Genomic DNA, 24,197 nt, shown 5'->3' with positions numbered 1-24,197 from the left:
ACCTGATGTAGTTGAGGTTTTATTTTCTGCCCTCCCACCCCTAACTGAAATACCAAGTTTCAAGGAGGCAGGGGGTTGGTTTGGTTTAGTGCTGAATGCCCATTGGCTAGAATAGCTTTGGGAACAAGAATTCCAAGTAACTGCTTATTAGGAAAGCTCTCTTTTGGAGAAAAAGAGGTCTGGTCTGGAGGGAGTGGGCTTTCTCGGGTCAACCTAGTAGGGGGAGCTGGGACTTAAACTTGTCCACGGACAGGGACCTCTGCATATTCTCATGGTCTGACCCAGTGAATTTCATCAGGGTTGAATTGGTGCCCATCTCACCCTTTGGATGGGTATCGGCTTTTCCAGATGGCTGGTACCTGCACACAGCCCCGGGAGCGACGTAGGTTTTGTTTTAGGACAGATACCTTTGGGTTATTTAGAGAGGATGATTTGGTTTCACCTGGAAGGCTTTGAAAATCCTGTGCACATGGGCTAGGTTTGCACAGAGCAGTTCTCTTTCTCTTTCTCTCTCTCTCTCTTTTTTTTTTTTTTTAAAGGTTTTATGTATGTGAGAGAGAACACAAGCAGAGGGAGAGGGAGAAAGCAGGCTCCCTGCCCGTCACCCTGGGAGCAGGGAGCCTGATGGGGGAGTAGACCCCACGGACCCCAAGATCATGACCGTGGCCTGAGCTGAAGGCAGACGCTTAACTGACTGAGCCACCCAGGCTCCCCAACACAGAGCAGTTCCAAGGACCTAGGGCTTCAAGCAGGAGCTGACAAACTTTTTCTGCTCTGTGATCTCCTTGTGTCATTGTCGTGCAGAAGCAGCTGTAAACAATATATAAATCAATGAGTGTGACTGTGTTCCAGTAATATGTTTATTTGTGGTTACTGAAATTGGAGTTTGATATCATTTTTTTTGTTTTATATCATTTTTATGTGTCACAAAATACTAGTCATTTTTTTTTTCTTTTCCAGCCACTTACAAATGGAAGCTCCGTTCTTAGCTGGCAGGCTGGGTTTGGCCAACAGACCCTAGTTTGCCAACTTTGGCTTAGAGCAAGATCCAATCAAATGGCCAGAGGTTTCTGAGCTTTGACCTGGGCTGTCCTGGCTCAGACTGGGCAAGGCCCCCAAAGTCCCTAGAATAGAAGTTGACCTACATAGAAAGTACCAGGTAGGAACCTTGTTTCCTTCGGGGGCCGGTGCCCGGAAGCAAGGGGGAGGACATGAGCAGGAAGGGCATGGGATTTGGCCTCAGAGACCTCCTGCTGGAGGCATCACAGAGGCCAGGGACCTTCTGGTTATCTGCTTTCCCCTCTCCCAACACCCCCTTTCCTCATCTGTGAGGTGGGAGCAGTCTCTCTTCCATAGCATGTCCACGGTGGCTGAATCGGGGCGCACTAGCAGCTGCTGGCATGGGGCCGGGTGCCTTGCTGGGGCGGTGGGTGCTGATAAAGGCAGCAGCTCCCTCCTCTCCTCTCTGCTTGCAAGACTGAGGAGTACCTTCTGCCCCCAGGGCCACTGCGGGGTGCAGGGGAGGCCAAGCCATGCTTGCAGAAGTCCTGACCTCACTTGAAAGCCCGAGGGGATGGCCTCCAGAGGAGTTGCCTGAGGTCACCAGCAGGTTAGGCTTTGGAAGGGGGACCCATCCCTCTTCTTTTTGAAAAGAGTTGGCAGGATGGAAAGGGCCAGAGGGTAAATTGCAAGTCAAGGAATCCAAAGAACTCAAGGCCCAGCCCTGGCTTTTGTTTGCTGAGGAGCCTGGGAGTCTGCCCTCTGAACTTAGGCTCCCCGTCTGTCACAGGAGACTGTGAATAGCAATTCTGCAACTAGGGGAGCCTCTTTCTATTTTAATGCCCAGAATTTTGTTCAAATGCGATCTTGGGGGGAAGTAAATAAAATAAATAAAATAATAAATAAAAATTTATTATTTTTATAAATAAAAAGGGGAGCTGTTATGGGTTTCATACTCCCCTGCCTCACCCCCTCCTGTCCTCCTTAGAACTTGGGGACCAAGCTGCTAGAAAGACTATGTCCTGTGCTTCCGCGCCTGTCAGGAAACCTCTCGAGAAGCTGTGGGAGGAGGATGGGATGGGAGCAGCATCTGGATCCAGCCAACACGGGACCCTGCTCCTACAGGGAAAGCCCTCCCTCTGCCAATATTGACTAAGGGCCTGCTGCTGGCCAAGCCCAGGGCTGGAGCACGGTGCTGAGGAAGGGCACCTGGGCAAGGGTCAAAAGGCCACAGTGCTTAGCAAATTACACGGCATGGCCAGTGTGCCATCTGGCATTCCCAGTATGTGGGAGGAGAAGTCCCCAGGCTGACCCTGCATCAGGACCCTTGCATTGGGATAGGGCTGATGGGGGTGGGGGTGTGAGGTCCTCCTCTCTCCTGGTCCCTGAGCCTGGGCATGTGCTGAACTGAGAGGCCTGTGGCACTCCTAGGAGAGCCCAAATTTGAACTTGAGGTCTTTCCTCTCAAGTCCCAGGCCGTGGGAGTTACTGTTAGCCTGTTCGTGCCTCTCGGAGCTGATGTTCCAGTGCCCACCCGGGGTTCGATAAATGGCCGAGGTAAAATCTGTAAGGATGAGCACTTTTCTGGCCAAATAAATACCCTGAAAGGAAAATTCGGAAGTGGTTACGAATGAATGATCTGTACGGTGCCCAACCCTGGGCGCGCTCTGGCTGCAGAGCTGGGTAAGACTCAGGCCCCATTCTTGGAGGGAGTTCCCAGACTGGTGGGTGAATTGCAGGGGACGCAACAAGGGCAGCACCCTGCGAGAGGGCAGGTTCTTCTAGAAGGTAGCATCAGCCCCAGGGTGGTCCCAGATGGGTTGACCAGGGTGGGCTCCTCGGGGTCACAGATTCTAGATTCCAGATTCCACATTACGCTTCCACTCTTAAAGAAGGCTTCACAAGAAAGCCACGGCTGTGGGTTTGTTCCCCTTCTCCAAGTCGCCACCAAGTAGTTCGTCAGCTTGACACCTAAATTAAAGGTGCGGAATGAATGGATTTCATTGTGGCACCCAGATGAGCCACAGAGCAGGTGGGGGCAGGTGGTGCTGTGGTGGCCCAATGGAGAGTGGCTTCCCATGCTTCCCAGGTGCAGCAAATGCTTGTCAGGTGAACCCTGCCAGGTTCCCTAATGGCCACGGATACTGAACTTGACAGCAAGTCTTTAGGGAAGGAACTTGGATCCCCCCATTCTCTGTGAGGAACCTGAGCCCAGAGGTCTCGATGTGTCCCAGCTTCGAAGTGAAGAGAAGTTCTTCTCTGCTTTCCCGCCTGGGTCTCCTGATCTCAGTACAGCTCAGATCCCAGATCCCGCTGGGTGTGGTGGGGGTGTGCCTCCCTGCGGGAAAGGGACACAACATCTCCTCCCCTGCACCTAGCATCCGGCCACACTGAGCACTGCCTGTTTAATCCGGCAGAATCAGGCCCCTCTTCTTCCCCCTGCACAGACTGTTCTGTCTACCTGGAATGCAGTCTTGCCACTGCTTCCCCACTTGGCAGACTCTGTATGTCCTTCATGGCCAACTTCAATGTCACCTCCTACAAACCTGTCTTCGATTGTCCCAGGCAAAATATGTTGTGCTGGGACTGGGGTCTGTGTCATCCAGGGCCTGGAGCATGGCTCACTGAGCATGCCTGAGTCCTAGTGCAGCAGCCTGCTGGGGTGGCTGTGGCTATAACCAGGAGTGGGTAGGCAGGTTTTCTTTAAAGCGGAGTTTGACCTTGACCTGCCCATGGGCAGTTCTAGCCTAGGGGTCTGTCCTTGGCTCCCAGTAGCCCCCATTGTCAGAGGCCACAGCTGCTCAACGGGGGTGGGGAGGACACAAGAGTTAACTTCAGAGTCGCACACACCCCTAGGACATCGAGCCAGATTGAAAACGGGGTCTGTGGTAAGACAACTTAGCGCTCACAGCTCTGCTGTGCTGTTCATTTCCTGATCTCGGGTCATCTGTATTGCGGTTCACTTCATCATCTGTGTGCTGTTCATTTTTATTTAAATGCTTTGTTCTAAGTAATAGGAAACCAAGGGGTTTATAAGTAAATTCTTTTGAGTAGGTGATACAGTCACATGGTTCAGAGTTAAAAAGCATGCAAACAGGTGTAAAGTGAAACCTCTACGCCACCCAGCCTCTGCCATCCAGATCCCAGGGTACAGCGTTACCTTTCTTATGTGTTATGTTGTGTTATTTTATTTATTTATTTATTTATTTTAAATATTATTTATTTATTTGACTGGCAGAGGCAGCAGAGAGAGAGGAGGAAGCAGGCTCCCTGCTGAGCAGAGAGCCCTATGCGGGGCTCGATCCCAGGACCCTGGGATCATGACCTGAGCCGAAGGCAGAGGCTTTAACCCACTGAGCCACCCAGGCACCCCTTATGTGTTGTTTTAAGCAGGTAGATAGATAGGGTGTGTTCTGCCTCCCCTCCCATCCTCAGCCATTTCTTCTTTTCATACCACACACAGCATGCAACACACATTGCTAGGAAGCTAGCTTTTCCCTTAATACAGCTTGGGAAGTGTCCCAAATCAATCAATAAAGAGCTTTCTGGGTTGTTGTTGTTTTTTCCTTTTAAGTTTTTTTTTTTGTTTTTTGTTTTTTTTTTAATTTATCTGAGAGAGATGCAGAGAGAGCACAAGCCAGGGAGAGAGGCAGAGTCCTTGATGAGCTGGAAGCCTGACCTGGGGCTCGATCCTAGGACCTGGAGATCATGACCCAAGCCGGAGGCAGACACCCAACCATCTGAGCCACCCAGGCACCCCTAGAGAACTTTCTTTTTTTCCCCACTGTATTCTATGATACAGCTGTGCCATATTTTATTAAATCATATTTACATTTATCCTAACGTGAATTAGAGAAATCTCTCTCTGGCACACCACTAATACTGTACTCTGTGGAAAACCCCGAGTTCACACTTGACTCACCACAGGCAGGGAGCCCTCACATGGAGGCCTTCAACAGCGGCTCTCCAGCCCTCCTCCGTCCACGCTTAGTGCCTTGTGACCGCCTCTGCCTTCATCCCGGCGGCCACCCGATGATGAGTTAGCTTGGCTGGGGCCCACAGAGCACGTCGGTCAGGTGCTCCCCACGCACACAGGGCCCACAGCCCTGGGTCTGGAAGCTCCCTGGGGAGCTAAGGGAAGAGAGACTTTGGAAGGCGTGCAGTCCACTGTGAGGAGAGCCCCGGCCCAGGATGAATGTCCAGAGTTGGGCCAGGAAGAGGCCAGGTGGCCCTGTGGGAAGGACGGTCCCAGCACTCACCTGCTGAAGAATGGACTCCGCCTGAGCGCTCAGGCTAACTAACGAAGTCTCTTCCTCTCTCCGCCTCTAATGTGAGAACCTTGGCTTTTGCAGTTGTTGGCCTGACAGCTTCTAGAGGGTGAAAAGACCATGCTAGAGGAACCGGTCTGAGTAGCCATAAACCCAGTGCTGTCTGTGAGGATCTTGAAGTCGGGGCTGTTTCTGGGTTCTGTTGGGAAACCGAGTCCAAAGGGTATATGGCACCTTGTTCACCCAGGGCTCTCCTGTCTGGGGCCTTCATGCCCCAGGCTGCGGGGGGACAGAGACCCACCATGCTGTTCTTCCCCCAACCCTTTGCCCCTTGAAACACCTTGGCCCAACACACTTACTTGCCTGGTGTCATGTACTTTCCAAAGCACATTCCTGCCTGTTACGTCATCTGTGTCCACATAACCCTGGGAAGCCCATGCTCTGCGGATGGTTGCCATGAGAGGCATGAGGTGGGGAGTCAGGAGCCCTGAGCTCCAGCCTGACTCTCCACAGACCCCTGCATCATCTGTCTTTGCCTCTCAGGACTCAGTTTCCTGCTCTGTGAATGGAGGGAGGGGGAGGGCAAGACCACAATTCCGATGCTGCCAAGCATGATTGCTCCTGCCTTGTACACAAGCAAATGGGGGTCCGGACAGGTCTAGGGAAGGGGGGCAGCCTGCTGGGATTCGGGTCGGCTGGAACCAGAAGCGAGCACTTTCTGGCCCAAAGTCAGGGTGCTTCCACTGTATGCTGTTCCTCCCACGTAATATGGCCCCTCCCTTGCATAGGGGAGTTGATTACTGGGCCTCCCAAACAGAGTCTGGAGCCCCCTGGACCTGGGCAGGTCATGGTTCCACCAGAGGAATGAGACTCCAGAGAGCCGAGACCTGGCTACAGAGAGAGAAGACCCGACTTCCCCTCTCCCCCAAGGAAAAAGAGTCTGGCCAGCCCAGTGTCTAGAAGTTTGCAGGGCTGGTTCAGGCATCTGAGGTCAGGAAGTGGCTGAGTTTCCTGGGAGAAGGACTCATGTGGTGCCAGGAGCCAAGCCAGATATCTGAACACGGGAACCTGCCCGCCTGTGCCCTGGAGTAACCTGGGCCCAGGCATTCCTTTAACAGTGTGGGTCTTCTTTTCTCTGCAGAAGCTGACGGGCCGTCTCATGTTGGCCGTGGGAGGGGCAGTGCTCGGCTCCCTACAGTTTGGCTACAACACTGGAGTCATCAATGCCCCGCAGAAGGTGAGTGCTATGCCTTCCTAGGCTTATCAACGCCAGCCTGCTCTGCTGGGCACCGCACACCCCACAGGGTCCCGGTCCCCTGCCTCTCTCAGGTGCCAGTCATTTACATCAGTTCACCATCTGATCCCACCAGCCAATTGTCTGGCCCTGAACAGGTCAAAAATTCTTGACTTTGGCCTTGGAATCCTGGAGCTGCAAAAATCGTGGGGGCTTGTCATCTTGACCAGCCTCCTACCCAGCACAGACACTCGTAATCATCAGAGCAACGCGTGATACAATGATGCTGCATTTATGTGACACTCTGGGGTTCCAGAGGGCTTGGTGGTGCTTATCTCCCTTGCTGCTCCGTTTGCCCAGGCAGGCAGGCGGGCCGGTGGGCCGGCAGGCAGGCGACAATCACTGCTCCCATCCTGCAGGTGGGGAGAGTGGCCAGAGAAAGAAACCTGCCCTGCATCACCCAGCGAGGCAGGGATGGAGCTGGTGTCCAAGCCCAGTCTGCCTTGGAACCTTCCTGACCGGGTAGTCCCCAAGCCTGTGCTCATACATGTCCACAAACAGCACTCTCCCTTGTAAAGGCCTCCTGTTCCACTTGGAAATAGCCTTCTTCCCCTGGAGGCCCCCTGTCCAAGTAAAAATGATGTCTTGCCCTAGGGAACCATAGGGAGGAGGGGTCTGTGCTTCCTTGCTTCTCCCTGCAGCACATCCCAGATCTGTCCTCACTTGTTCCTTGGATATCAGGCCTGGGAGGGAACCCCTCGACCACCTCCAGCTCAGCACACTTGTTTGAGGGAGGAGAGAAGAGGAGAGGGGTCAAGGGGCAGAAAGGAAACCACCGGAAGGCGTCCCTTCTCTATACCAGCCTTTTTGCACACGTTTATGAGGTTAAGTTCCATTTTAGAGACACAAAGACTGAGGCCCTGGGCAAATGAAATAACCAGCAGGCTCCACACGTAGCTAGTGAATGGTGGATTCAGAAGCCACATGGTTTCTGTAACCTCAGGCTGTCTCCCTGACCAGCTGCCTCATCGGTTGAAAACTCTGTACCTTCCTGGGGAGGACGAAATGAGAGTGGACAGTCCTGCCAGGGCCATATTCGGCCCTCCAGAGGGTGAGGCTAGAAAGTGAGTGCGGCCAGCTCCTGAGGACCAGCGGCCAGTTCAGGGGCACTGGGCACTGTCGGGAGTCAGAGCTGGTCCTCCTCCCAGTAGGCAGAGGGTGGCTATGGGGGGCCACGCCTGATACCCGGGAGCGGGTTACCAGGAAGGCCTGGCCTGCTGAGTCATGCTCAGCTGCAGCAGAGGTAACAGGACTTTTCCAGACTTGTCTGAAATGGCGCTCATGCTTGGAACAGCCCCAGGCCCTGCTTTAGCTAAGTGTTCTGAGCAGCTCTTGCCAAGGTGTGTGCCTCGGAGCTGGCTCCATCTGGGAATCGCACAGATGGAAATTCTGCACAGTCTTAGAGGACGGCTGAGTTCTGCAGTTGATTGCCTCTTGGGGGCTCCTGATTGCCCCTTAGGAGCCCCCTGGAGACTCCTGTCCTGATGTGTTCAGTCCAGGGTGCTGTTTGGCCATTTTATGTTTAACACGCCCCAGCGATGCTTACATGTGGCCAGAATTGGGAGCTCCTGGGTTAAGTGACAGTCTCGACTGTGAACACCTAGTGAGTTAATGACAGGATGAGGACTCTGAGATCAGGATAGCAGCGTTTTCCAGAAGCAGAACAGGGCTGGGTAGGCAGAGGAGACAGACAGTCCAGGGTAGGGTGAATGGGAGGAGAAAGAAGTCTGGGGAGGCCACCACCGGAAGCCCAGGCCTGACTTACAAAGGGCTTCGTGGGTCGATTTCACCCACAGAGTCACGCACTGGTGTGGCATGGCCCGGCGCCAGCAGGACAGGCCCGTGGGCACCACGGCGTGGGCCAAGCTAGGAGTATGGACTAGAGTGAGAACAATAGGGCCTCATTGAAGAGGACAAATAGAATCAGATTTGCATTAGTGGGAGGGTCTGAGAATGGGAAATGAGAGGTAGGGAAATTGCGAGAGAGCTGCCCCGAGTAAGTGGGGATAGGAAAACAAATACCGAACAGGAAGAGTGGGCAGGATTTGGTCATCAGTTCAGTGTGAGGACAAGAGTAGGGTTTGAAAGTGGCTTCTGGGTTTCTGGAGGGGGAGCCGGTATGGGAGGGACCGAGAGGTGCGAGAGGGACATGCCAGAACTGAGGTGCGGTGAGACACAGCTGGAGATGCACAGGAAACATTTGGACTTGGGGGTCTGTTCCTCCCGCAGGTAGTCAGCTGGAGAAAAACTAGGAACTGGTCACCGCTATTCAGATAGCAGGAGAGGGGGATGCTCTAGAGAGACTGGGATAAAAAGAGGAGTTGGGGAGTAGGGTGAAGGGGTGCTGTCTGGAGCCCCAGAAGGTGAGCTGGACCAGCTGGCCCCTTATTGCCCAATACCTAAGACCGGATGTTGCCAGTGTGGTGGCCAAAGGTTGACTGGGTGGGACTGCGTGGGTAGAAACCTCCATCCCTCCATCCCGCTGGTGGGGGTGGAGGGGGATGGGAAAGAGTAGGGAGGGTCCTTCCAAGAGATTCAGTGGAGAAGGGAGAAAAGAGGTTGGTGATTGGAGGGGTGGCCCACCTGAGATGCCTTTTCACTTGGGAAGACTTCATTTTGTTTTACTTTATTTTATTTGGTAAGATTCCATTTTTAAAATGTGCCTTAGGGCATCAGCAGAGGGGGGGTGAGGGCGAGTTGCAGGGAGGGGTCTCCAGAGGCAGGGGCTGGAGGGGGGTGGGCAGAGGCACCAGGGTTGCATTTGGCCACGAGGAGCGACTGAGAAACTTCTGAACTTGCAGATGGGGACAGATGTGTGGAGCAGTTCTCCCATTCTTCTGTCGTCCTGCCTAAAACCAGAGACCGGCAGAAGGCAAGAACAGCTGGGGAGGGCTGGTGGGCCGCATGGAGGGTCCAGCCGAACAGGAGATGTCATTGATGGTGGCATCAGTGGGCCTCTGTCCAAAGATCACTTGAGGAGCTCGCGGCCATGAGGTCCGCAGTGAGGACCCGAGGGGCCAGTGCTCATTGCCCACACCCTACAGTGGAGCGGGCTTTCTGGGGGTGGCCATCTGTGGCACTGTGTTTATACCTGCACTTTGCAGGTAACTTCTCGTCAGCCTGGCCCAGCCCTTCCAACCAGGAGTGGACTTGCTGTGATTCATCTAAATGATGAAGGGGGGATAGGATGGCCAAGAGAGTTAAGAGATAATGGCTGGCCTTGGAGCTGCCCCTTTGTGCCAGGAGCCGACCTGTGACTCAGTCCTTCCGAAACTTTCTCTCCTGCGCAAGGCACTGTCCCAGACAGTCTGGGAGGGTAGAGCTGTGACACATGGTCTAAGCTGGGCCCCACCCAGTCCAGCCCTAACTTAAGACTCCGAAGGGGAGGGGCGGGGGAGACGTGGGAAGAGCCAGAGCATAATTAATTGGAGGGTGGGGTTCTTAATTCATGGAGGGCTTGGGGTGGCTCTGGATGGAGCAGGGAGGAAGGCAGGCTAATGCTGGTGTGGGATTGATGGGGGCGGCCTTTCAAGGAGGAGTTGGCAGCTGGGCAGACCCTGAAGGGGAGTTGCGGAAGGAGGGACAGGTGAGGTGGCCCAGGCAGTGCAGAGATGGAGTGGCAAGAAGTGTTGCCCTGATGTGGAACTGCCCACACCCCGACTGCTTGGCTTCCTAGGATGCAGCCCTGGGCTGGTCCCCTCAGCCTGCTCTCTGAAGGAGACTGTACCCCACTAATGGTGAGGACGCTCGAAGCTGGAGCTTATAAAACAGGCCCCAGAGGGCTTCCTCCTGGAAGTGGTTAATTAATCATAACATTATCTTAAATGTTTACAAAGCACCTCCCGGTAAATTATCTCCTCACAGCTGCCCCGCAAGGTGGGTGGGGCTGGGTTATCTCCTCCTTCTAGAGGAGGAAGCTTTGGACTGGTGAGGTCACTTGGAAAGTGAGAGGCTGAGCTACGGGTGGCCTCCAGGCGTCACCAGGGAGTGATGACCACATCCCGATGGTGCCCCTGCCAGGCCTCCTGTCTCCTGGGGAGGAGGGAGGAGGGAAGCCCGGCCACAGAGAGCAAAATAAGTGAACAGGGCATCCTGACCACTGTCCTGGGTGGAGAGAACTGCCTCTCCCTTCCCCAAATGGCCGAGTTGCCAACAAGGGGTGACTAGAGGCCATTTAGAATCCATGCATTCCTGGCCACGGGACATTGTTGGACATGTCTTGGAATAAGGCAACCTCAGAAACCAGAGTTGTGGCTGGAAGGGGCTTAATGGTCCACTGGCTCATCATCCCTTGTTTGACAAAGGAGGAACTTGGCCTGGAGAGCAGACAAGGTCAGCCCAAGATGACCCAGCTTGAAGAGGGCTCCCATTACAGCCCTCTGCCCACTGGGGCTGCGCTGGGCTCCAGGCTTCAGGTTCTCAGCCCCAGGCAGCCTCTCCTTAACTTCCATCAAGAACCAGAGAGTTCCTGGTCCTCCCCTCTTCCCTTCACCCATCTCCACTAACACAAACCCTTACAGCTTACTGTGTGCCAAGTCTTACTCTCAGTGCTTCAAAAATCATCCTTCAGTTTCCTTTATAATAACCTTACTAGGTAGGCCCTAGAATCCCTGTTTTACAAGAAAGTGGGGGCACAGAGATTTTAAGCAATTAAACGAAGGACACACAGCTAGTTAGCGGCAGAACTGGGATTTGAACCCGGGGAATCTGGCTCCAGTCTGCATCCTTGCCCACCACAGTAGGAGTGGCAGTTCCATACTACAGTCGGATGGGCAGCCATACACCCTCTCACACACCTGCAGCTGACAGCTGGTCCCTCTTGCTCTGACTTCCCAGGCCAAGTCAAGCACAGTCATGTACAGACCTCTCAACGGTTTCCCACACACAGTTGCACAATCCCTTACACCATTACAGCCTGTCTGAACTGCATCATCGCTTCAGCCCTTCAGAGAGGTGGCTCATTTATCAGTTAGTGATGATTCTTTCTGCTTCTGGCCCTGTTGCTGGGACCTAGTGACACAGATGAATCCTCTCCCTACCCCATGTTGAAATTGAGTCTAGAAGGGGATACATGTCTCCTGTGACGAGCTGTCTCAGGGCAGCCATGGAAGTGTGCGCCAGCCCTGTGGGAGCAGAGAAGGCGGAGGGAGAAGGTGCGTGGCCCGGAGAGCAGGGCTCTTCTCAAAATGAACGTCAGGGCCAGATCTTTGGCGTTGGTGGGGGTTGGGGGGTGCTCGCCTAAGTGGTGTCGTTTCATTGAGCAGCGTTCCCACGAGTGTGACAACCAACAGTGCCTTCACACATAGCCAGATGTCCTCTGCGGAGTCAAGTTGCCCCTGTTAGAGAACCACTACAATGGAGGGGGGGTGTTGGGGATGGCTCTCGAAGTGTTTGTGTATACTCTGAAAGGTGATGAAGGGCCCATCGGGGAGAAGACAGGAACAGCACATGGGAAACTGCAGAGATGCGGGGTGCCAGGGTGGTCTGGGGGGGTGGCGAGGGGAGGGCAGTGGGGAGCCAGGCAAGGCTGTGAGCGGGGCCTGCTATGGGGACCTGAAGATCCCTCTGCTGGCAGGGGAGTCCCTGGAGGCCAGGGACCTGTGAGGAAGCTAGAGCAAAGGCCAGGCCTGGGTTTTAGAGAGAAGCCATCTCAGGGCTCTTTCAGAGAAGCAGCGTGGGTGGTCGGAGCCTCTACTGGGGGGTTGTGACCCAGCTTCTAGGTCCATCTGGCTTCTAGTCCCCTCTGCAGGCGCTGGGAGGTGCCCCAGGGGACCAAGCAGGTGGGGCTATCTGTCCAGCCCCACCAGTAGCATCTGCTGGAACTCCCTGCTGGCCCTGGGGTGTGGCTGAGAGTTGCTATGGGGACATAAGCTTTGGGGGAGGGGAAAGCAGGGACTAGGAAGTCGGGGTCAAGGCCAGGCTGAGGGACTAAACTGGACAAGCTGGCCCTTCTGTCTAACTGGAGCTCAGAGCTTAGGTAGCTCTTCAACCCCTTCACACCGCCGCACCCCCCCCCCACCCCCAGAACATCTAGGACAAAGAAGAGAGGCTGGAGAGGGAGCTCTGACTCTCACTCCCAGGATGATCTAGAAGAAGACCCTGGAGTAGAGGAATCTACAGAGAAGGATGTTGAGACCAGCCAGAGGTTCCAAAGCAGTCCCCTTCTCTTGGCAGTAGTTGAGAATTCTAGATCAAGGGTTGACAGGGAGGCCAAATCCAGCTAGAGACTTTTTTTTAAGGCCCTTGCACTAAGAATTGTTTTTACATTTTTAGAGGGTTGGGGGTGGTGGAGAAAAATCAGCTGTGCCCATTTTTAATATTTGCTGTCTAGCCTTTTACGTAAAATGCTTAGCAATCTCTGCGCTAAACTTTGACTTGTATGCTTCCTGCTGACAGGGAACTCACTACCTGTGACTTGAGCAGTCCCATCCTCTGAAGCCTAGGAAGCTGCTCTTCTGAGAGCTAAAGTCTGTGTCCTGGGGCTCTGTAGGTCTGCTGGGTTTCTGTGCCTGGGGCAGCCAGGCAGGATCCGAGGAAAGACTTTAGAGGCAGGTCCCTAGTTCCTTCAGGTCCTTTCTGGCACTAAATTCCTTGGGATAATCCTTTGTCTTCAGGTGGCTTGAGTAACCGCTTTTTCTGTATGCTGGGCAGCAGATGCTGCTTCATGCCCAGGGCCTGACTACCGACACTACCCAGACACAGAGGAAGTCCGAACTTCCTCCGCAGACAGGCACACATGTCCTTCTCCCACAGTTGCCTGTGCCCGGGGAGGGGTGGGGGGATTCCCAAGGAATCAGATCTGTGACGCAAGCCTCCCCCGCCACCCCCAGGAAAATTGCAGGCTGAAGAAGAGCTTTTTACTGGGAACCGTCTAATCCAGGGATCTCCGCTGCCCAGAGGAGGCCCGCTTCGTCCCACTGACCCCTGCGGTGTCCCCCATGGGCATCTGCCTTCTAGGGTCAGTCAGTAGGGTGATTGGACAGAGATCCTTCATAGCCCTCAACTCCTGAGAGCCTGATGCCATGGTAGTCCTTGTTCTCCCAGCGTTCAAACACTCACGCGGACCCTCGTGTGGGAGGGGTTGGGAAGGGAGCAGAGCCTGGAGCGTTGGACATGCAGGGCTTTGATGGCATGTTGGGGAGTAATTAATCACGGGAAGCAGAACCGCTTCAGTGGATGGGAGGGGTCAGGAGCAGAATCCAGCGAGACCTAGGGCAGGTGCTGCATGGCTAGAGAATGGGACAGATCAGGAGGGAGGTTTGGTGGGACCTAGTGACTACCTGCCTGCAGGGTGGCAGCAGGGTCAAGGCTTGTGAGGAGCGTGTGAGGTGGAAGCTTTCGGAGAAGCACATATGAGCTGGGCTTTTGGAGGCTGCCGGTGACCCTGTTGTGGAGCCTGGGTCTGTGGGGTCCTTTTGGGGGACTGTAGGCTGCCCTTGGGGGCAGCCACTGGTAGGATGGACACTGAGGGCACAGACGAGGTGGGGGGTAATCCCAGAGTTTCTCCCTGTGGAGCGTTCTTCTAATTCTCCAGGGACTCCCTGCCTTTCCTGGGCCCAAGGCCAGCTCAGGCCCACGTGGGCCATGGACACCCCCCCCCCGAGGGGGGACAGGACACGGAGTCCCCACACTAGCAGCAGAAATGGAAAACCAGACATACCTTTTTCCCAGAAATCTCAAGTGCCAGATCAAGAGGCAGGAACCCACTGTGCAGCCTCAACTTGGCCAGGAAGTGCCACTGGGGAGCGGAAAGGATGAGCCTGGGGCTGGGGCTTCGGGGAGGGAGAGGGTGGAGGGGGCTGGTGGCTCACCCTCAGCCATCGCCATTGAGTGGTCTGAGTGGCCGGGGAGCTCACGAGTCGAGCCGTTGAGCTAGCTCTGGACAAGGTTGGGTCCCTCTGACTTGCTACCACAAGCAGCACACTTAACTGGGGGCAGGGAAATGTGGTCCTCTTATTGGCCACCTCAGCATCCCCAGCCACCCCCCAAGAAGAGGGTTAAAGACCTGAGCTGCTGAAAGAGCTCAGCCTCACATCTTCAGGCTCATTTAGGGAGTAAGCCCTTACTCAGCACTTGTGGACTCTGCACGCAATTCGGGTAGTTCCGCTAGCTGGCTTCTTGGCAAAAATCAGAAGGATCTATGTGGAGCGTTCTCTTGAGACAACATTTGAACCACGGTGGGCAGAGGAAGACCCTGTAAACTACAAAATGCAAACATTAAAGGTGATCTGGGGCCGAGGGGTGGTCTCCCTGCCCCTGGAGAGAGTCCCAGGGGCAGCAGAGTGAGACTGACAGACAGATTTCCACCCCATTGATGGGTTCTCGGTGGCCTGAGTGTCGTTTATCTGGACAGTCCCCTTTTCCAGGACGGCCTGTTCTCTGCAGAGCCTGATAAATGGAGCATTACTTCTCCCAACCAGTCCTCCTTGGGGGTTGGTGTTAGCCCTTGAAGAACAGAAGCACTTTGTTTTGTTTTGTTAAAATCTGCCTTCTTTCTGCCCCCCTCCCCCCAGGAGAAGCAGAAGCTCCCAGGAGGAGAGCCTGAGGCCCTCTCTTGGTTTCAGCCTCCTATTCCCTCACCAGGTGTCCCTGACACCAGTCCTGGGATAGGCCCCAGCCCTGGGATAGGCCTCAGCCCTGGGATAGGCCCCAGTGTGAATCCCTGGGGTCCCTGTCCTCAGAGATGACAGACTCCTGGGATCCTGTGAGCTGGATCTCACAGGTTCTCAGCATGGTTAAGGCAGGATGGTCCTTCCAGATGGAATAACCGTGGAGTGTGTGGAAATGAGTCCTAGAGCTGAGGTAGAGATGGTGGGAGGTGGGGAGGCCGGACTGGTATCTGACCCAGAGCCTTGACTTTGAATTATGGGATGCAGGGTTGGCTGGACCTTGTCAGCGGTCTGCACTGCCCTCGGGCCAGTCCCGGAACGTGATGGGGGTCCCTTGGCTCAGTCCCCAGGCACCACGCAGGCACTCTTGTCTCATTGGTTCCCTGCAGCACTCTGAAGTAGATATTGCTGATGTTGCCATTGGAGATGAAATAATTTGTCCAAAGTCACGGTTGTGATAACGGGGTAGAGCTGGGACCTGAACTCCGTTGTTGTCCAGGTTCGTAACCCCTGTGGGACAGATGGGGGCTGCCTCCCTCCGTTCCCCAGGCCCATGTCAACCCTTCCTAACCCCCTGGACCCTGGCCTCCTGTCCGCCGTCTCCAGAGACCTGGGACAGATCATGGCAGCAGGGCAGGAAATGGAGAGGCCAAGGACCCATTGCAGCCATGGGGCCAGGCCCAGCATACTTGATGATCCGTCCTGGGACCGAGGGCCTCCGTCCCCCGCTACCCGCAACCTGGGCAGTTTCCTCCTCTGCTAGACCCCTGGGTTAGGGAGGTCCGAGAACAGCGATGCGGAGGTGGTGCGAGAGACGGCACGCCGCTGCGTGCCGAGGGATTCGCCGCGTGCTGCGGGGAGGGCTGCCTGGACAGGCTGGGCACTGGCTCGGTGGGCAAGGAGCCGAGTTTGAGCTGCAGGTGGTGGAAGTGGAGAGAGACATGCAGGTTTGTGACTGGCTGAACCCAGGAATATTCAGACTATGAACAGCAGTGTGTGTGCAAGATGGGGCGAGTGCACAGAAGGCCGTTTCTGGGTACGTTGGGTCCATGCCCAGCTACGCATGTGGCTGGATGGGTCAGACCGGTCCCGTGGCACTGGGTGTGTGGCTGCGTTGCCTGAGAATAGGGTGAATGTGTCCAGGGAGAACCGGTGGATCAGGCCAGGCCCTCCTTTGGGTGGGGGCAGGGCTGCGGGGGGGCAGGCCTCTAGGACAGGTGTTGCCAGTTCCTGGAACTGCTTCCTTGTCCTTAGCCTTACCCATACGTTCCAGCTTGGCGCCTGGCACAGGGGAAGAGGTCATGGGTCATCCTTCGGGGTGGAACTCCCACATAGCTGGGCCGAGGGGTCAGAAGGCAGTTGTGTGAGGTTCAGGAGCACGTCTTGTATGCTGGTACTGAGGGTCAAGTCAGTGAGTCAGTGAGCTGCCCTTCCCTTTATCCCAGAGCATCTGGAACCAGGAGCCATCTGTCCAGCTATGTTTCCTCCCCAGCCATGGGGTTGGGGAGAAGGCATAGAGGCCAGGAGAGCCTTGGGTGCCATGAAGAGAAGAGGGGGACAAGTCGGAGGAGACACTTTCTCCCTGAACCTCTCCCTGCCCTGTGCCTGAACTTCACTGTGGGTCATTTGCTGTATCCCCCTCCCGCTAGCAAGTTCTGTTAACCTTGTGACCCCTGAGGGTACTGGAAACTGCATCTGGGGGAAGCTTGAAAGCTGGCTTCCCTCTTGGAGATGGAGCCCAGCCCCTTGTTCCTCACCTGGGGAAACCGAGGCCCACCAAAGGGAGGGACTTGGCTTAAGGATATGCAGTGAGCTTGGGGCCCAGCCAGGTGCTGGGCCCTCTCCAGCACGCTGTGGTCAGTGGCCCCCATGGAGGGGACCATGCAAGGGGATAAAGGGCCGCTGCCTCCCCTCCCCAGCAGGCTGCTTCTCCTCCCGCAGGTGATCGAGGAGTTCTACAACCAGACATGGATCCACCGCTATGGGGAGAGCATATCGTCGGCCACACTCACCACCCTGTGGTCCCTCTCTGTGGCTATTTTCTCTGTAGGAGGCATGATTGGCTCCTTCTCTGTGGGCCTTTTTGTTAACCGCTTTGGCCGGTGAGCAGAAGGGGTTCTGGCTGTGGCCAGGGGTTCCCAGACGGGGGGAGGGGAGACTTCCCTGCCTGTTCAGGGTGTTGTCTGTGACCTAGCCCCTGGGACTCTGGGGAGATGCAGGCACGCTCCTGACCGGTGACCCCACCCCCAGGCGGAACTCCATGCTGATGATGAACCTGCTGGCCTTCGTGTCCTCTGTGCTCATGGGCTTCTCAAAACTGGCCAAGTCCTTTGAGATGCTCATCCTGGGCCGCTTCATTATTGGTGTGTACTGTGGCCTGACCACAGGCTTCGTGCCCATGTACGTGGGGGAGGTGTCCCCTACGGCCCTCCGAGGGGCCCTGGGCACCCTGCACCAGCTGGGCATCGTCGTCGGCATCCTCATTGCCCAGGTAAGCCGGGGCGGGGTCTGTCTGCTCACACTGCCCGAGCCCCCAGCGCCCCACAGCTTCCGTGGTTCTCGTGTGTGTGTCCAGATGTCTCCACGATGACTGTTCTCAGCCAGCCTTCCTCAGCCCTGCAGCGAAGGGTGGCCTCGTGGCACACATACTAGTAGGCTCAGATCCCAGCGAACACTCCGCCACTCACGACTTCCCACGGCCTCCCAGGCATGAGAGCCAAGTCCAGATGACTTGGCCCTTCTCATCCCAGCCTCCTCAGCCTTGTGTCCTGTCCTTCCCCTGTATTTCCACATGCCGGGCTCTCCCATGCCTCCAGGCCTTGATGCCTTTACATGGACACCACCTTCTCTCCAGAAGGCTTTCCCCTTCCCAATCCCCAAAGCCCCCATGCCCTGTGACTCACCCTTGCCACATGTGTCCTCCCACTTGTGCTGTGAGGTAGGTCCTGCTTTTCCCTGTGTGACGACTGAGGGAACTGAGGTTCCGAAGAGCCTCGCCTCGCCTGACCAGCAGCCCCTCTACAAAGTGGGCAGAGGCCATGGGCTGGTGCGGGGCTGGGAGTGGGGGTGGCTAGGGCGGGGGTGCCCGGGGCGGCTTCCTCCATCCCGGCCTCCGCCAGGTGTTCGGCCTGGACTCCATCATGGGCAACGAGGACCTGTGGCCCCTGCTGCTGAGCGTCATCTTCATCCCAGCCCTGGTGCAGTGCGTCCTGCTTCCCTTCTGCCCTGAGAGCCCCCGCTTCCTGCTCATCAACCGCAACGAGGAGAACCGGGCCAAGAGTGGTACGGGCAGGGCCCTGCCCTCCTCCCCACCCCCCGGCCCTGGCCGCCTTCCTGCTCTGAGCCACCCCCACCTTCCCTCCGGTCCCTCCCCCTGCAGTGCTGAAGAAGCTGCGCGGGACGGCTGATGTGACCCGCGACCTGCAGGAGATGAAGGAGGAGAGTCGGCAGATGATGCGGGAGAAGAAGGTCACCATCCTGGAGCTGTTCCGCTCGCCCGCCTACCGCCAGCCCATCCTCATCGCCGTGGTGCTGCAGCTGTCCCAGCAGCTGTCGGGCATCAATGCTGTGAGTGCCCCCTCAGCCGCCCTTGCCCGTGGGCCGCAGCCAAGCCCTGCGGTCAAGTGTGTGCTGGGACCAGATCCCCCGCTGAAAACAAACACCCTTGCCGCAGCAAGGGCTTTCCTGCAGAGCCCAAACCCCTCAGGGCCCTGGTGCCAGGTCCCCTTCATGTCCTTGCCCTGGGTCCCGTACCCACAGGGACAGCAGCAGGAGAAATGGCTGTGGCACTCAGCCAAACCCCAACCATTTGTCCGTCCCCTAGGTGTTCTATTACTCCACGAGCATCTTCGAGAAGGCGGGGGTGCAGCAGCCTGTGTACGCCACCATCGGCTCCGGCATCGTCAACACAGCCTTCACTGTCGTGTCGGTGAGTCAGCATCAGGGCCCGCCCCCACTCAGCTGTCGGGGTCTGGCTCAAGGTGGCCTTAGGGCCTCACTGCCGTTCTTTACTGTGAGCCGAGCGCGTGTCAGGTTCTCGTAAGTGCGTGTCGGCTCATCTTCACAAGCCCGTCCAGTTCATTACTCAAGTCTAACAGCCCATGACACTGAGGCTAAGAAATGCAGTGGCTGCCCAGAGTCCCAGGCAGAATGCTCCGCGCCCTCTGGGGCCAGCCGTCACCCCATCCTGCCGTCCGGGTCCGGCTCTCCGCCCCTCAAGTCCTGTGTAGTCCCCAAGCTGAGCCCCAGGGTGGAGGCGGTGCAGTGTTCCCTGGTGTCTGCAGTGCCGTGTGGCTTTCCCAGCATTGGGGATGAGCCTCTGGATGGAGTTGGGGGTCAGAGAGGCAGCAGGAGTGGGTGGCGCTGACTCTGTGTCTGCCCGCAGCTGTTCGTGGTGGAGCGAGCTGGCCGGCGGACCCTGCACCTCATCGGCCTGGCCGGCATGGCGGGCTGTGCCGTGCTCATGACCATCGCGCTGGCGTTGCTGGTGAGTGGCCACGCTGTGGCAGTGGGGTGGCACGAGTTGGGGCATAGCACCAGGAGCTTCGGGTCCCAGGAGGAGGATGGCAGCCCCAACCTGTCCAGGGGCATCCAGAGCCCCGGTGGGAGCTGCCCTCTCCCTAGTTCTGCCCCTTTCTTCCCAACCCCACTCGGGCTCAGGTCTGACCTCCTGGCCCCCTAGAGCTGTCTCCTTCCACCCACTTAACGACTGGTCGTGCCCTGGCTTCTCCGGGTTTGGTGCATTCTTGCCGCAGCACCTCCGGCCCTATAACCTAAGCATGCTCTCCCCAGGTATTGCTCTGACAGTACTGAGCCTTTCAAAGTCTGCATCCATGGCCTTAGTTCATCTGTAGAAGAGCCCCAGAAAATAGGAGCCCCCGCAACCACCACCACGTGGAAGCATGCTTTCTCTCCGTTCTCAGCCACTGCCCCATGTGGTGCAGTTAGTATTCCTAGTTCCCAGGTGTGGTAAACGTCCAGTGAGGCGAGGAAGGCAGCAGCAGATAAAGGACAAAGCTAGGAGCTCATCTCAGGTCTGCTGGTTACAATGGTAACCGTGTGCAAGCCACCTTCCCTGCATAAACCCTCATTTGTCCGCCTCCAGGGCAAGGAAGCAGCAGTTTGCTCATTTGACAGCTTAACCAAAGTCTGTATCCAGAGTCTGGTGATGGCTGAGAGGTCTGGCACGCTGCAGGGGATTCGTAACAGATCTGGGATCAGAACCAAAGCCTATGGCTTTTCCACGGTGGCCTCCCGGAGGACGACAATGATATCTGGCCACCTGCTTGGAGCCTGTTCTGCTGGTCCTGAGCTGAGCACCCTAGAGTCCTTAACATTTACCCCAGGAATGTTCTTCCCCATCATTCAGCTTCCGACAGACTGCTCTGCGTCCAGAGCTAGGGAACCACAGGAACCTCTTCTTAGCCCCTCCCATGTACACCCCGTGTTACTGTTCCCGCACACCCGCCCTTACAGGACTTAAGTCATTTTGTTCAAATGAGGAAAGTGAGACCCAGTGGAGAGTCTATGTCATGTAGCCGATCCAGGATCAGCCCCAAGCCTAATGTAGCCAATCCAGGGTCTGCCCCAAGTCACCTGCCTCCCAGGCAAGAGCTCTTAGCCCTGCCCTGGGCTACGTCAGCAGTGTGTTTTCTTGGAGCGTCCACTCCCTGCCTAATCCAGCTTTCCACCCCTCTCTCGTCCTCAACAGGAACAGCTGCCCTGGATGTCCTATCTCAGCATCGTGGCCATCTTCGGCTTTGTGGCCTTCTTCGAAGTGGGCCCTGGCCCCATCCCGTGGTTCATTGTGGCTGAACTCTTCAGCCAGGGTCCTCGCCCAGCTGCCATTGCTGTTGCTGGCTTCTCCAACTGGACCTCAAATTTCATTGTGGGCATGTGCTTTCAGTATGTCGAGGTGAGAACCGCCCCGGTCTCCATGCCCACCGTTCCTCTCCTGCACGCAGGCCCCCCATCGCACTGCTGTGCCAAGTGCTCTCCCAGCTCTTCCCATCCAAATCCTGCTGAGGAGGAAGTCGAGGCTCCGAAGCCCAGATCACACAGCTAAAAACCCTGACCTCCATTCCAGGGTTCTTACTTAGCTTTGAATTGTCTCCATTCTGCTCTGCTGGTGGGTGGGGGGGGACCCTTCTCCCTGGAGCCTGTTATGTGCCAGGTGCAGGTAGTGTCATTTAATCATCCCAGCACTCCTGGGTTGGGGGCTTTTTCAGTTGTTCCTTCTTCAGATCAAAGGCCCCAAGTCTTACAGGTCAAGGCCCTACAGCCAGGAGGAAGGGTCAGTGCTCCAAGCGAGTGTATCTGTGTGTTTTTCAGCAACTGTGTGGGCCTTATGTCTTCATCATCTTCACCGTGCTCCTGGTTCTCTTCTTCATCTTCACCTACTTCAAAGTTCCTGAGACGAAAGGCCGGACCTTTGACGAGATTGCTTCGGGTTTCCGGCAGGGGGGAGCCAGCCAAAGTGACAAGACGCCCGAGGAGCTCTTCCACCCCCTGGGGGCTGATTCCCAAGTGTGAGGCGCCCCACACTACCAGCCTGGCCTGCTCCCAGCAGCTCCAAGGATCTCTCGGAGCACAGGCAGCTGGATAAGATTTCCAAACTGACAGATTTCAGCAGAGCTGGGCCTGGGGCTCCTTCCTTCAGCCAACAAAGATGTCCAGAAGAGTATTCAGGATGTTAATGGCTCCAGGATTTTAACAAAAACAAGACTGTTGCTCAGATCTATTCAGACAAGCAGCAAGTTTTATAATTTTTTTATTACTGATTTTGTTACTATTTTTTTATCAGCCAGAGTCTTCTCTATCTACACCCCAGACTTCACCCTGAATGGCTCAGTACCTGAAGGTGGGGACCAAGCCCTGCCTAGACACTTGCCTTCTTCACCATGCTAATCTGTAGGGCTGGACCTATGACCAAGGACACACTAATCGAACTATGAACTATGAGGCTTCTATCCCAAGAGGTAGCTGTGGCCACTTTCTTCTGAGGCCTGGATCTCCCTGCCCTAAGTGTCAGGCTCCATTAGGGTTCGCCCTTCCTACCCAACCACTTAAAGTAATTTTGCCTTGCCTGAGACCAATTGAGCACTGGAGTGCAGGGAGGAGAGGGGAAGGGCCAACTGGGCTACCAGCTTCTAGTCTCCTTTGCACTGAGGGCCAGACGATCATCACGAGAGGAGGGCCCTGGGAGGCTGAGAACCCACTGCGCAAGAAGACCACAGACACTCCTGCCCTGCTGTGTATAGATGGAAGATATTTATATATATTTTTTGGTTGTCAATATTAAATACAGACACTAAGTTATAGTATATCTGGACAAACCAATTTGTAAATACACCACCTTACTCCTTCTGTAACTTACCTAAACAGATATAAATGGCTGGTTTTTAGAAACATGGTTTTGAAATGCTTGTGCGTTAAGGGTAGGGAGATTTGGATGGAATGGGAGAGAAGCAACTGCCGTAGTGACCATGACCTTTTGGACTTCTGACTCAAGATCCAGTCCCTTCCAAGCACTTCTAATGAACACCTGCTTTGTCTGTCTAGGGCCATTCCTCCCTGAATGCACCTGACCTCACTGATCAGAAGCCAAACAGGGTTGGGCCTGATTAGTACTTGGTTGGGAGACGCCTTATCACCCAGAGAAAATCTAAATAAGCTGGCATTCGAGGCATTTCTCTTTCTTCACATGAGAGCTGGTTTTCAGATAATGATGTGCTAACCTTGATAGGCATTATCTTAAATGTGAGGTAGGTACTACATCTGCATTTGACAGGCCCAGAGAGGCCTGAAACCTCACAGCAAATCATTCTAGAACTCCTACTTCTCTAACAATTACACAACTCTTTACCCATACCTGAGTCATCCACGTCCTACCACCACCACCAATGGGCCCAGTAAGCACTGTCAGGCTGCCTTCATTTCATTTGGAAATGCCCCCTCTGATCCAGCTTAGATGCTACTGTGGCCTCTCTCAAGACTTCTGACCCCCCATTCCTACCCAGGAATTTCAAGAACTTCATCTCTTCCTTTCCTATCTACTCTTCCTCCTCTTAACCTACAACTCCTGATTTCTCCCTTTGGTATCAATTTCGTGGAAATAAGTCAATTTGGTTCATCGGGGTGTTTGGCATTAAAGGTGGGCTTGGCACACACCGGACACGTGAAGAAGAGTTGTGAAACAGCACCAAGGAAGTTAGTCCCTAGAGCTTCAACTGAGAACACTGGACGCGCGGGTGGGGGCTGGAATTTGCCTGTAGAAGTCTTCATAGCACGCAGAATTACGTAAAATTCCAAATTCCCTCGGGTGGAGAACGGTTGTAGGACGGAATGAGGAGGGGAACACAGGTACTTAGTAAATGTAAGTGCCTGTGGCCATCATTAGGTACAGAGAATCTGAGGCATTATCCATCCCCAAGTCACAAAGGGCTGTGGTTCAGAAGAGGGTTAACCTTGCCGGAGCCTGAAGGGTTAGGGCCAGGTGTTAAGTTTGACGGAGGAAGCTTTTTGAGCCTCCAAAGACGTTCCGTTGAAAGCAGTTACCTTTATAAGCTTCGAAAGAGAGCCTGGAGGAGCAGTGCGAAGAGAGGGGCCCAGGATGCAGGGGTGAGCTCCGGGCTCTTAGCTCATGGCGACACCCCTGGAGGCTGTTCGCTGGGTGCAAGGAAACCGTCAGGGGATGGTTGGGGAGGGAGGAGCGCACGAAAGATGACAAGTCGGTGGCGCCACCAGTCCGAGGCCTCGAAGCGGGGCAGAGCCGACAACATCCCAAACCCGCCCCGCCCTAGGGCTCCAGACCCGGGTGTGACAATGCCCGAGAACCCACCGCCTGTCCCCTGCCGTTACAAGGATCGCCCCTACGGGCCGGACGCCGGCCATTTCCCAAAGTGCGCGGTGCGCGCAGGCGCCGGGAGCCCGGACCCGCCCCAGCCGTGGCCCACAATGCCCTGGGAGGCACGGCTTCCGTCCCCTCGACGCCTGTTCTCCCGGCCGCGCAGTCCAGCACCACCGGGG

General features: G+C 55.6%; 1 protein-coding gene across 1 annotated transcript in view; it reads left to right on the top strand.

Moving 5' to 3' along the window:
* SLC2A1 (solute carrier family 2 member 1) overlaps positions 1 to 22,577 on the top strand; it is a 28,214-nt gene extending 5,637 nt beyond the window's left edge. The window contains exons 2-10 of the mRNA XM_044237996.1: positions 6,409 to 6,504; positions 17,112 to 17,272; positions 17,421 to 17,661; positions 18,290 to 18,452; positions 18,550 to 18,737; positions 18,994 to 19,098; positions 19,555 to 19,656; positions 20,881 to 21,084; positions 21,501 to 22,577. Of these exons, the coding sequence (XP_044093931.1) occupies positions 6,409 to 6,504; positions 17,112 to 17,272; positions 17,421 to 17,661; positions 18,290 to 18,452; positions 18,550 to 18,737; positions 18,994 to 19,098; positions 19,555 to 19,656; positions 20,881 to 21,084; positions 21,501 to 21,701 (1,461 nt within the window). The 3' untranslated portion in view covers positions 21,702 to 22,577. The remainder of the gene's footprint in view (positions 1 to 6,408; positions 6,505 to 17,111; positions 17,273 to 17,420; positions 17,662 to 18,289; positions 18,453 to 18,549; positions 18,738 to 18,993; positions 19,099 to 19,554; positions 19,657 to 20,880; positions 21,085 to 21,500) is intronic.
* The last annotated feature ends 1,620 nt before the right edge of the window (positions 22,578 to 24,197 follow it).

The sequence above is a fragment of the Neovison vison genome, chromosome 2 (assembly GCF_020171115.1).
Source record: "Neovison vison isolate M4711 chromosome 2, ASM_NN_V1, whole genome shotgun sequence".
Classification (NCBI taxonomy): Eukaryota; Metazoa; Chordata; class Mammalia; order Carnivora; family Mustelidae; genus Neogale; species Neogale vison.
This window is presented reverse-complemented; position numbering and strand designations above follow the sequence as displayed.